Source organism: Pteronotus mesoamericanus, unplaced genomic scaffold (genome assembly GCF_021234165.1).
Source record: "Pteronotus mesoamericanus isolate MK-2021 breed Mesoamerican mustached bat unplaced genomic scaffold, CSHL_Meso_final contig_101, whole genome shotgun sequence".
In the NCBI taxonomy this organism is placed as follows: Eukaryota; Metazoa; Chordata; class Mammalia; order Chiroptera; family Mormoopidae; genus Pteronotus; species Pteronotus mesoamericanus.
Window position 1 is genome coordinate 6,660,099 of NW_026555001.1, and position 12,871 is coordinate 6,672,969.

Genomic DNA, 12,871 nt, shown 5'->3' on the forward strand with positions numbered 1-12,871 from the left:
CTTTCTAAACTGTATTTGTCTGCTAAGTATTCTTTAACCATTCTATAAAAATTATTCATTAATTTACTCAATAAATGTTTTTGATCACTTACTGTGTGCTAGATATGCTATTATATTCATTGTGAATATAGTGGTGGACAGATGTAGAGCTTTTTTTGTTCACACTAGTCCTTCAGTTTAAGCACCAACATTCCGCTGATGCCCTCCTAGTCGGCCTCATCAGCAGCGGGATGACCCTAATCTGGGTGACTTGGTTCATATTTAGGAGATTATATATACCATTTTTTTATTGATTTGTCTTTTTATCAAATGTGGGTATATGTTTTAAAGGTTCAGTAGTGCTAAAGGGCTTTTATGAAAACTTACCTAGGTCCTGGTCAGTTGGCTTATTTGTTTGGAGTGGCATCTTGTACACCTGAAGGTTGCAGGTTCAATCTCTGATTGGGCACATACAATCCCTGATTATACACGTATCTGTTGTGGGTTCGGTCCTTGATTGGGCACATGCAGGAGGCAGCCAATTGATATTTGTCTCTCACATCAATGTTTCTCTCTCTCTCTCTCTCTCTCTCTCTCTCTCTCTCTCTCTCTCTCTCTCATCTCTTGTGCGAGCGCACGCGTGCACACACGCAGTCAATAAACATATCCTCAGGTGAGAATTTAAAAATTTTTTTTAAAAAACTAATCCAATTGTATCTTCTGCCATCTGTGGCATATCTGTTATTGTTTATAGACTGTATTACGATATGTGAAGATTTTAGCTCTCTTCATTCACCTTCCAATCTTCTTGTCGTTGCAGTGTACTTGCTGAGTCACTTGTTATACTATTATTACATTTGCTACCTTGAAATGTTTATTCTAGATTGAACAATTTATTTATTTTTAATTTGCTTAGTTTTTAATCCCTAGCTAAGAGTTCTAAGCCTTTTCACATTATGAAGTTCTATAACATGCCTCTGCAATTTTCCACATCATAAAGTCTATCAAATTATTTTTGGGGGTTTTTTTTTGCTTTATTTTTTTTTCATATAATTATCCTTTCTGGAGTCATCTTCCCTCCTATTCCAATCTGAATCATTTATTTTCTAGGTCTTTTTGCATAGCTTCTCCCTGGGAATTTTTCATCTTCAGCTTGGGAATTCATTTCCTGGAATCCAAGTCGTCTTCTTTCATGTTCTGGTACTTCCTGAGAAATTTGAGTATCATTTTTGAGACTTGACATGTCTAGTCCCACACTTGACTCATAATTTGGGTGAATATAGAATTCTGGATTGCAATTTTTGAAGTATTAAGAGTCTTCGTTTCTCTGATGCTGATGGAAGTGTGATCTTTTAATGTAACCCCTCCCCCTTAGAATCATTTCTAGTGGTTTGATATTCCATGCTGATGTACCTCAGAATGTTTTTGTTTTTTTGTCATTTTTATTTTTTTGTGTTGTACTTGGCATTTGTATCTTTCAAGAGATTCATGTCTTTCAGTTCTGGGAAATGTTCTTACGTTATTTCGATAATTTCTTTGCTATACTTTATTCTGCTCCCTCTAGATAACATTGGTTATATCTTGGGCCACTTGGATTAATCCATTACCTTCCTTAAATTTTCTAACACTTTTTAAAAATACATTTTGTTCTACTTTCTATGAGATTTTCTCAACTTTTCAGTCTAATGCTTTCATGAAGGAGCCTTCCCTCAGATGACTTGTAGCATTTATCTTCTGGTTCTCATTGAAGAGCAAGGCACTAAATACTGATTCGTAGCACTGTCTGCATTGGAGGTAGTGTTTAAGCCTGGTGTTTACTGAGAACTGAACAAGTGAAGGAAGATGAGGAACTCATTGTTCTAGACACAGATTTCTCCTCTCCCCAACCCCTGATTTTCTTTGTTTCTAGTAATTTTCAGTCTGAAGCCCCTCTCTCAGTTCCTCTTGGTCTTTATCCATTGGAATGGGGAAGGAGCAATTGCAGAGTCCTAAATGACAAGAGGAGGAGTCTGGAGGATTGTTTATTATTTAGAGATGATACTTCCTAGTACACATTTTCAGCCCCAACCTCAAGCTTACTTTTATGTTTATAACACAATGTTTGTGAGCCTTTCTGGGATTCTTAGGGGCTAAGAACTAGCCAGCTGTTATATAGCCATCAATAAAGTAATAACTGACATATTCTAATGTTCATTTTCATATAATAACTTGTATATTTATAGAGCTACTTTAAGAATAACAAGATTTTAAGACCAAGCATTTGAAAATTAGCATTTTTTTTTTTTTGTAACTTCACTGACTTACTTGGCTTTCCTGAAATTGTACCAGGAAGACAAATGTACATAAGTAAGGCTACTTATTTAAATCTCTCTTTTGATATGTAAGAGTTGTTTATCTCAATTATTTTCTGTGTTTTAGTATTTGAAACTTTCAGTATTTGAAAATGAATTATTTAAATCAGTCAAATACAAATTCATACAGGCATAATTAGAATAAGACTATAAGAAAGTTAAAAGAAAAAATAATCCTAAATTTGGGCAACTTTTCTATGAGTAAATAAATATTTTTAAAAACCAGACACCTTTTGCCTTGTTTTAGTTCAGTTTGTTCACAGCTAGTGAAGGGGGGAGGGGAGGAGGTGGAGGAATTGCGTGAAAAGGAAAAAGGACTCGTGGACATGGACAACGGTGTGGTGATTGTTGGGGGGTGAGTATTAGGGGCCTAAATGATAATGGAAAAAAATACAATAAAGATTTTTAAAAACCAGACACTTTTATAACTTCACCATTATAATAAAACTGAAAAAATGCCAATTAAGCTTATGGTAAACATGAGATAAGTACTAAGTGAAGATTATTGGTGTCCCAATAAATAGTTTTGGTCAAATGAAAACAGTCAAAGGCCAGATTGTAGCTTATCGATATAAGGAGGTAGAACTAAAAAGTATAGAATATTTATTACAAGATGTTATTTCTCTAGAATTTTGCTATGCAGAGGAAGAGAGATTGGGGTATGGAAAAATTTGGGATATGTTCTATTACAATTACAAATTTTTACAAACCTTTATAGTAAGTAGTATAACAAAGTAACAAGTCACCAAGTAACAAGGGGCTTGGGATGGAGGTTCTAATAAAATGATGAGATCTTAGGAGAAATGGGCCTTTTAAGTACTACATACTTGTTTTTCAGAGAGCAGCTCCTAAGTAGATTGCAACTTAGTGATAGTTCCATGTGCATCTTGTGGGAATATGGAGGAAAATACAATAAACAGCAGGTTTTCTTTTCTGGAATATTTCCTTTAGGATGGCTCCAGAAGTCGCAGCTGTTGAGAGGAAGGGGGGCTACAACCAGCTCTGCGATCTCTGGGCCGTGGGGATCACCGCCATTGAACTTGCTGAGCTCCAGCCTCCGATGTTTGACTTACACCCGATGAGGTCAGTGTGTTCTGTGTTTTCATTAAGGAAATTTCATGACAGATAATACGTGTTATCTTGCTTTATCTTATTTTAGAATAAGAGTAATAGAATTTACATTATATATTAATATGAAGTCTTAAAATGCTGTGTAATGATTTGTTGTTGATTTTTTTCAGAGCCTTATTTCTAATGACAAAAAGCAATTTTCAGCCTCCTAAACTAAAGGATAAAATGAAGTGGTGAGTATCTTTGTTACTTATTTTTATAGTCATGAGGGGGGAAATCATTGAAAATTAAAAGTCTAATTTTTAAATTTCTTAGGTCAAATAGTTTTCATCATTTTGTGAAAATGGCACTTACGAAAAATCCAAAGAAAAGACCTACAGCTGAAAAGTTATTGCAGGTATTACTTTTGCCCGGAACTGTGTCTTTTTTCAAAAGATAAAATGTCATTCGATCAGATTTCTAATAAGTGTTTCATACTTTATTATTTTATTTTCACAGCACCCATTTGTCACACAACCTTTGACACGGTCTTTGGCAATTGAACTCTTGGATAAAGTGAATAATCCTGATCATTCCACTTACCATGATTTTGACGATGATGATCCTGAGGTAGGAACTCTTTTTACTAACAAGTGTATATAACACATAATGTATGTATGTGTGTACATTTCAAAGTCATTTTTTTTTAAATTCCGAATCTGGTTTCAGTAAAGCTGGTTTAAGTAAAAAAGCCGTTGAGGGTCCCTGGCCGGTGTGGTCCGGTTGGTTGGAGCATCGTCCCATGGACTGAAAGATCATGAGTTCAATTCCTGGTTGGGGCACATACGCAGGTTGCAGGTTTGATCCCCAGTCAAGGTGTATACAGAAAGGCGGCCGATCGATGTTTCTCTCTCACATTGATGTTTTATTTCTCCCTTCTTGTCTCTCTAAAAGCAATGAAAAAAAATATCCATGGGTGAGGATAAAAAAGAGAAAAACTATTGAGAGAACAACCAACTCTGACTTAGTCTCTCCTTGGGAAGTCATGTGCTAGATTATTCTTATTGGCAGTAGATGGCTATTGTCTGAAAATGGCAAAGGCAAAATTATCTAATCTACTTGTTGAAGTTACTGTAGTTATATTAAAGTCATTGTAGATGAAGTTGCTAAATAAATCGTCCACTGTAAAAGAGATTACAAATGGGAAGCACATAAACAAGATGTTAGGATATACTTAAAATTTCTATTCAGTTTTCTTCTCAAAAAGAATCCTTATATGGCCTCATGAATTATTAGTGGTTAAGAAGAAGTATAGGATTTTTTTGATGACTAAAACCCTAATTGTCCACTATGGAAATGTTTAAAAATTAACCAGTGTAATTGTTGAATAAAAGTACTATAATGCTTTGGAAGCATTGAGATTAATGGAAGCCTCACTTCTGTTGGCGTATTCAACATTTCCTAACTCAGCTAATAATAGTGGCACCAAAGATAAATTTACTATTTGTGACATGGCAGAATTCTGTTTATTGGGTCTACAACTCAAGTAGATAGCCTTAACTGGACTAACTTTATGGAAGGTACTTAAAAATGGTGTAAATTTTATTGATGATGCTATAAGAATGGTAGCACTCAGTGATCAGAAAAATTGTTGTGGATTATCTTAAATCAGAGAGAACCTTTCTACCGACCATTGCTCTAGCTTCCTCTCTTTATATAGCTGTGATTAAATAAGCTATCTGTACTTTTGTTAAAGGTCTGGAAAGGAGTTTGGAAACATAAAACTTTAAAAATATAACTTACTATTGAACTTATAATAAGGAGGAAGTTGGTTTTTGTTTTGCTTGATTTTGTTTTTTAAAAACTTGGGTTTTAGCCCTGGCTGGTATGGCTCAGTGGATTGAGTGCCAGCCTATGAACCAAAGGGTCTCCAGTTAGCTTCCCAGTCAGGGCACATGCCTGGGTTACGGGCCAGGTCCCCAGTAGGGGGCATGCAATAGGCAACCACACATTGATGTTTCTTCCCCTCTCTTCTTTCCTTCTCTCTCTAAAAATAAATAAAATCTTTTTTTTTTTTAAAGAACTTAAGTTTTGTAAACTCTTTTGTAATTCAATATATAGGTAGTCTTCAGTTTACATGGTAGTACAGAACTATAATGACATATAAGCTCAAATCCTGCAAGGCAATCTTAATAATCAGTGGGAGAAATTATAATTATTTTTTGACCTTAAAAAAAAGTCAAAACATTAAAAACGTTATGTCAGTTTTAAATGTATAAGGAAATGAAAAATAATAATAAAACTCCTATTTATTTAGTACACTGTTTCCTTGTTAAAAGAAGACTTCTGTAGATTGTTTAATTATCAAGTAGTCTACTTACTGAGTAAATTGCACAAGTGCTGGCCTTTTTCATGTAACTCGATGACACAGAGAGTCTTTTCTGTGCCTTGGTGCATGTCGCACTCCTTTCTAAGTTTGAATAGACTTTCAACGCTTTATCTTTTGTATTTTCAATTCATGAAATATGTCATTATCCCTGCAATATGAAGTTTTTTGCTGGTGCCACTTTTGAGGTATCTTCATCCTTTTTATCACAACTACAATACTTTTCTTCATTCATGTCAATAAATTCACCTGAGCTTAGTTTACTAAATTCCTCTAGCTGTGTGTCTACAGCGTGTTGAACAATGACCACATGAACATTCTCACTCTCAGCTCTTTTCTTCCATAACTCCATTTATATTTGATTCAAATTTCACTTCTAACATTATCCAGGATTATCGCCTTTTACTTCTTTGCATCAATTTTATCTGTGTTTGCTAATTCCCACATTGAGTTATCGATTTTTATAAAAATGTCACAAGTCTATAATCAGTGGGACAAGGAGCCGGGACAAGGAGGCAGCACAAGTACACACTTCGCTGTCTGTGCACAGACAGACTTTGAGAGAAGTGATGTGAATTAACAGTAAGGAGACCTCATCCCCATTCGACTTATCCCCCAGAATGCTCTGAAAGTGGCAATAAACATAGAAAGATTTTTAAAGTAAAAGGAAAGAAAATAGAGGTCTGCTCTTACAAGAAAAAACATAAAGGGAGAAAATTGTGTTCACTAAGTAAAATGACCATAAATCATTAACACATTTAGCATCATTTCACTTCATTTATCTCATCCTTTTTGAAATAAGTTGAGGCAGATTTTTTTAATTACAGTTATTCTCTGCAACTGGGAAAGCTAGCTGCAGCTTTTGAACAGCTATTGAATTATTGAAATATTAAATTTTGAATATTAATTTATATTTAACTAAGAGAACCTGCTGTGGATAAAATATATCCCTAATCTTGAGAAGCTCCTAGTTTGAGGACTGAGGAGTTAGTTCCAGTTTATGGTTGCCTTTTATAAAAATATTGGCAAAGTTGTATTTCATTCCCATTTGTATAAAATGATTTATTTCATATTTGAGTAATTTTGTGGACCAGACTGTGATTTGATTATCTAATGCCACGTCATTGATTTTGTTCTTTCCCAGCCTCTTGTTGCCGTGCCACATAGAATTCACTCAACGAGTAGAAACGTGAGAGAAGAAAAAACACGCTCAGAGATAAACTGTAAGTATGTACTATACACAGTTTATAATTTAACATTGACAAATAAGATTTCTTTTTCTTTTGTTTGTTTAAGGAATATTTATTGAGTACCTGTTATATGTCCTTTGTCACTGTTTTAGTAAATGAGGTACAGGAGTATCAAAGCAGATAAAAAAGCCCTATATTCAACTGTATAAATAAACTATATGGAATGATGGAAGATAAATGCTACTTACAAAAAATAGAGCAAAATAAAAGATCAGAAATGTTAATTTAGGGATAGAGAGATTCAATTATAAATAAGTTTATAGAAAAAGATCTCACTAAGAATGTACCATTTGAGCCAAGACTTAGAGAATGAAAGGGAGGTTGCTGTGTGGATATCTAGGAAAAAAGAATTTCAGGCAGAGGGAACAGTCATGGCAAAGTCCCTAAGGAAACACTATGCTCGGAATGTTCTAGGAACAGTAAAGAAGCTGTGGGGCTGGAATGGAGGGAGCAGAGAGGGAAAGAGGAAATGAGGTCAGAACGGTGGGAGAAGTGGAAGAGGAGTCAGGTGTGGGGGTATATAGTTAGTGGAAGGATCTCAGATTATTCTCTGAAAGAAATGGGGAGACATTTGAAAACTTTAAGCTAGGTTTGACATAATATGATTCATATTTTAAAACAATCCCTCTCCCCATTTTATTGAGAGTATTTACATGGGGCAAGGCTGGAAATAAAAACCTGGTTAGGAGGCTACTGCAATAGCCCTAACTAGAGAATGTGATGGTGTACACCAGGGTGTTAGAGGTGAAATGTGAGTAGTGGGCAAATTGTTGATATATTTTGAAGATAGTTTTTTGAATGATTGACTGTAGGTCTTAAGAGAAAGAAAGGATTCATGGATAAATATGAATTTTTCTGGCTTGAGCATTTAGATAGTTGGAAGACAAAGATTTCAAGTTGTAGTTTTGTTACAGCATTTTTGCTTTATTTTCTTCCAAGTAGTTTTTTTACTAAACCCTTTTAAAGGTAGAGTTTAATTAAGGCAGTAAGAATCTTATTTTCCTTGTTCCTGAGGAACTTTTGGTGGTAGAAGGGGTGTATATTACGTTATTGTTTGGGAAGAGGAACAAAATTCCTAGAGTGGGCAGTAGAGAAGAAATTATGGCAGTGCTTCTTAAACTTTTATGTGTGCATGTCACCAAGAGAGCCTGTTAAAATGCAGTTTTTGAAATGGGACCTGAGGTTCTTTACTTGTAACAAGCTCCCAGATTATGTAGATGCTCATGGTGCAAGGGCCAGTCTTTGAGTATTAAGGAGAGCTAGAGGTCTGCAAACGGGCTTAATATCTGAATACCCTTAGAAACTTTAAAAATGGATTCTCAAGCCCCACTTTTCCACAGATCCTGATTCAGTAGGTCTTGGGTCAACCCAGAATTCTACTCTTTAAAATAACTCTCCACGTAATTCTTATGGACAACCAAGTTAGGGACTCAGCAAGACAGACCATTGATTCACATGGGATCCAGTGCCATCAATTGATTAATGATAAACTGCCAACAGAAATCTCTGGAATAATAGTGCCTTAACTTTTTGTCTTGGAAGCATTAACTCCCTATGACTTAAAATGCTAATTTAGTGCAATCAGGCTTATGATAACACTTCTCTGTGAGCTAAAGATTTGTCCTTAGGGAACTGAAATCCAAAATGACATTAGGGAACTTAGGTAAGATAGTAACTTAAGATAACTATGTTTAAGAAAACATTCCCGACTGCTGGTCAAGATGGAGACATAGGCAGACACACTTCCCCTCCTTGCACAACCATAAGAAGGATTACAGCTAACCTCAAAACAAAAAACACCCAGAACTGCCAGAAAATCAAACTGTATGGAAGTCTAACAATCAAGGATTTAAAGAAGATATAATCATCCATATGGGCAGGAGGAGCGGGAATGGGAAGCCAGGGCCGAGGGGACATGGTGTGGCAATGGCAACTAGGCAGCAGTGGCCGGCGGCCAGCAGAATGGGCAGTCCCATGTTAGGGATACCAGGGGAGCAAGCCCCAGGCCAGACTGCGAAGCCCAGGGTTCCAGCACTGGGAAAATAAAGTCTCCTAACTCCTGGCTGTAAAATCTAATGGGGATCGGGGAGGCAGAAGAAACAATGGATCTCTCAGGAGAGTCCATTTAAAAGGTCCACAGGGTCTTAGAATATACACAAATCTGCTCACTCTGGGAATCACCATCAGGGCAACAGCTAGAGGGGTGCCATTCTCATAAGTGACTGGAGGTGGGCTGAGTGCCAAAAAAGCTCCAGCAGTCAAGCAGTGGCATTGCCCCCTCTCTGACCCATCACCCACATACAAAGCCACAAAGTGCTGAAGTGGGCTGCCCCACCCTGGCCCTTATCTAAGGCTCCACCCCATACAATATGAACAGGTGTGCCAAGACAGGGAGTCAGAGCGACTTTGCCTAATACACAGAAAGAAACACTGGAAGGCTGCCAGATTGAGGAGACAAAGAAGTATGGCTCAAATGAAAGAACAGAGCAAAACCCCAGTCAAAGAACTAAGTGAAACAGAGATAGCCAACCTATCAGATGCAGAGCTTAAAATACTGGTGATAAGTATGCTTAGAGATCTCATTGAGTATGGCAAAAGCATAAGGTAAGAAATGAAGGATACACTAAGTGAAATAAAGAAAAATCCACGGGGAACCAACAGTGAAGAGAAGGAAGCCAAGGTTCAAATCAACATAAGGAAGAAATAAATAGTCAACCAGAACAGAATGAAGAAACAAGAAATCAAAAAAATGAGGAGAGAATACGAAGACTCTGAGACATCACCAAACATGCCAACATCCAAATCATAGGGATGCCAGAAGAAGAAAAGGAATTGAAAACTTACTTGAAAAAATAATGAAAGAAAACTTCCCTAATTTGGCGAAGGAAATAGACATAGAAGTCCAGGAAGCACAGAGTTCCAAACAAGTTGAACCCAAAGAGGACCACACCAAAACATCTCATAATTAAAATACTGAAGGTTAAAGATAAAGAGAGAATCTTAAGAGCAGCAAGAGAAAAGCACAGTTAACTACATAGGAGTTCCCATAAGACTTCCAGCTGATTTTTCAAAAGAAACTTTCCAGGGTAGAAGGGATTGGCAAGAAGTATTCAAAGTGATGAAGAGCAAAGACCTACAACCAAGAATACTCTGTCCAGCAAAGCTATCATTTAGAGTCAAAGAGCAGGTAAAGTGCTTCCCAGACAAGGTAAAGCTAAAGTAGTTCATCATCACCAAGCCCCTATTATATGAAATGTTAAAGGGATTTATTTAAGAAAAAGAAGATTAAAACTGAACATTAAAATGACAACAAACAACTATCAACAACTGAAGCTTAAAAACAAAGGCAAACAAGCAGAACAGGAACAAAATCATAGGTATAGAGATCAGCTGGAGGCTTATCAGCAGGAAAGGAGGAAGGAGGAAAATGGGAAAGATGCAGGAATTAAGAAGCATAATTGGTAGGTACGAAATAGACAGGGGAATGTTAAGAAAAGTATAGGAAATGGTGAAGCCAAAGAACTTATATGCAGGAGCCATGGATGTGAACTAAGTGGGAGTATTGCTGGAGGGAAGGGGGGTACCAGCCAGAGGGGGGAAAAGGGGGGAAAAATGGGACAACTGTAATAGCATAATCAATAAAATATACTTAAAAAATAAAGAAAATAGTCCCAGTTTCTAGCTAGGTTAGTAATAATAATACATTTTATACTTTAAGATGAATTCATCTCTTTATCTTAAAAGCTGAAGTGAGGTAGGTAGGGGCAAACACTATTACCATTTAACAAAAAACAAAAAAGAAATGCAGAGATGAATGAACTTGCCTGTGGGATGGAGTCATACACTAAGTTAACAGCAAGTCCTAGATCTTTCAACTTCCAGCCCAGTGGTTTTTCACAAATAGTGCTCCATTTCAGAAACCATGTCAGCACACTTGTGTGGCCTTAACACTGGATTTTTTTTAAACCTTGTTTTGAAATTTTGGCTGGACCATGCACTTGTATATTAAGTTCTTGGACAAAGTTTTGAGCATTAAAAGGAGGAAACTCTTGAAAGAAAGCACAGTGCATTTTGCAAAAAGCCCAGGCCTGGGATTTGGTGCTCTGTTTGCCAGTGCTTAGTTTGTTATAAAATTACCCTAAAGTTCCCTGAAGCTACATGATTTAAATTTGCTAATCTCCCCCCAAGAGTATTTTTTCTGAAAATGATACCCTTAGTACATGAGTACTTCCCATTATTTTTTAATATATAAAAAGTAATTACAGGATCTCTCTGTCATTTCTTTAATAATACAAAAAGTGATTGGAGGTATCTTTGCAGTTGATTTAGAAAACTTTGTATTGAGTACTGTTGGAAATCTAAAAGTACTTTCTATCGTGTTATCTGATTCTATTTTTAAAATTGTATTTTCAGGCCCTTTTTGCAAAGGGCAGTTACTTCTGGATCATTCTTTACCAATTTATATCAGTGATTTCTCACCTCCTAACTGCATAGGCTTGTATTTGTTCTTTGAAACTAGATACGTGTACCCGAATTTTTCTGCAATTCTGGTATTGTCCTTCTTTTGGTGGGAGTAGGGGTATATGATGGACATTTTCCCTTCTCCCCTGTCTGCCAGTAAGAAAGTTGTCCTGTCCCTCTAGTATGTGGAGGTAGCATTAGGATTAAAATCCTATTGTGGGTTATTGAGGTAGCATTGTGGGTTTGATAGATGAGAATTTTAAATCTTATGCAATGTTCTAATATCAGTTTTCTTAGAATGTTTTATGATTTTAGGTGAGATGATATATACAATATTCAATAATGCTATTGACTTTTTTTTTTTTTACAAAGGTAGGCTTTGGAAAAATAATTCATTTTAATATTTGTTTCTCTTGAACATGTTTCATGTTTATAATTGCATGGTGTCTCTCCTTGCAACCAAGGTTTTCTCTTTATTAAACTAAATGCTGTTTAGGCAGTATACATATAAGCACTGACTCATTTGCAAAGGTGTTACTTTTTCCTTCTTAGGAAGTCCCCTCTACCTTTCATTTAAATGTGGCAAGCAAAGACTTGCTTTAAGAAGAAATAATTCTGGGGCTCTTTTCTGCCTTGGTAGGATCAATTTTGACCCATAACGGCTAATGGTCAGCAAATGATCATGATCTGTCTCAAAGACACTGAAGAGGAGTTTTCACCTGGGTATTAAAAGATACATTTATGGTGTGTGGTTTGACATACATTCAAGGTGATGGTAGGGGAAACAGAGATCAAGACCAATATGTAATTACAGATAAGTAGGAGCTTTTGATGTTATTTAGAGCATCATAAACATCACTGCAGCCTGAGGTGATTGACCAACAGTTATTTAAACAATAGTTGGAAGATCCTGTGGCAGAAGCTTGTAATAACTTTAGGGAATTTGAAAAGAACAAAAAGTGATACCAGTGTGAGACATGAAAATGACTTTCCATGGGGACTTTGCTATACAGGCCCCCCTTTCTGGGAATGCATTCCCACAGAGTACAGGAGTATTAAATACCTGCTACAGTTACGGTTCTGCCCTTGTTATAGAAGTTATTCTGAGACAACATCCCTGCATCCCTGTATCCAGTGATCATACAACCTGGTAAGGAAAATAGGCATGTTCACATGTGACCATAACACAAGGCAGATGGATGCACAAACTGTCTTCATGTAACTTTATTCAAGATTTAATTTGGCCCTTTGATGAAAAGTGTAGATGAGAACTGTTCAGTAGACCTCTATCGAGGTGATGTATACATTACTTGTACCTTACTAAAAGTTATTTTGTAATCTTTGATGTGTGATCATATGTGAACAGGTATGAGGAACCCATTATTGAAGAGCCT

General features: G+C 36.3%; 1 protein-coding gene across 5 annotated transcripts in view; it reads left to right on the forward strand.

The window, feature by feature from the left end:
• The window catches only part of MAP4K3 (mitogen-activated protein kinase kinase kinase kinase 3), a 131,984-nt gene that overhangs the window by 68,803 nt on the left and 50,310 nt on the right, over positions 1-12,871 (forward strand). For all 5 annotated transcript variants that reach the window (XM_054567546.1, XM_054567510.1, XM_054567518.1 and 2 more), the window contains exons 9-13: positions 3,282-3,413; positions 3,572-3,634; positions 3,717-3,798; positions 3,900-4,010; positions 6,911-6,989. In XM_054567546.1, the coding sequence (XP_054423521.1) occupies positions 3,282-3,413; positions 3,572-3,634; positions 3,717-3,798; positions 3,900-4,010; positions 6,911-6,989 (467 nt within the window). The remainder of the gene's footprint in view (positions 1-3,281; positions 3,414-3,571; positions 3,635-3,716; positions 3,799-3,899; positions 4,011-6,910; positions 6,990-12,871) is intronic.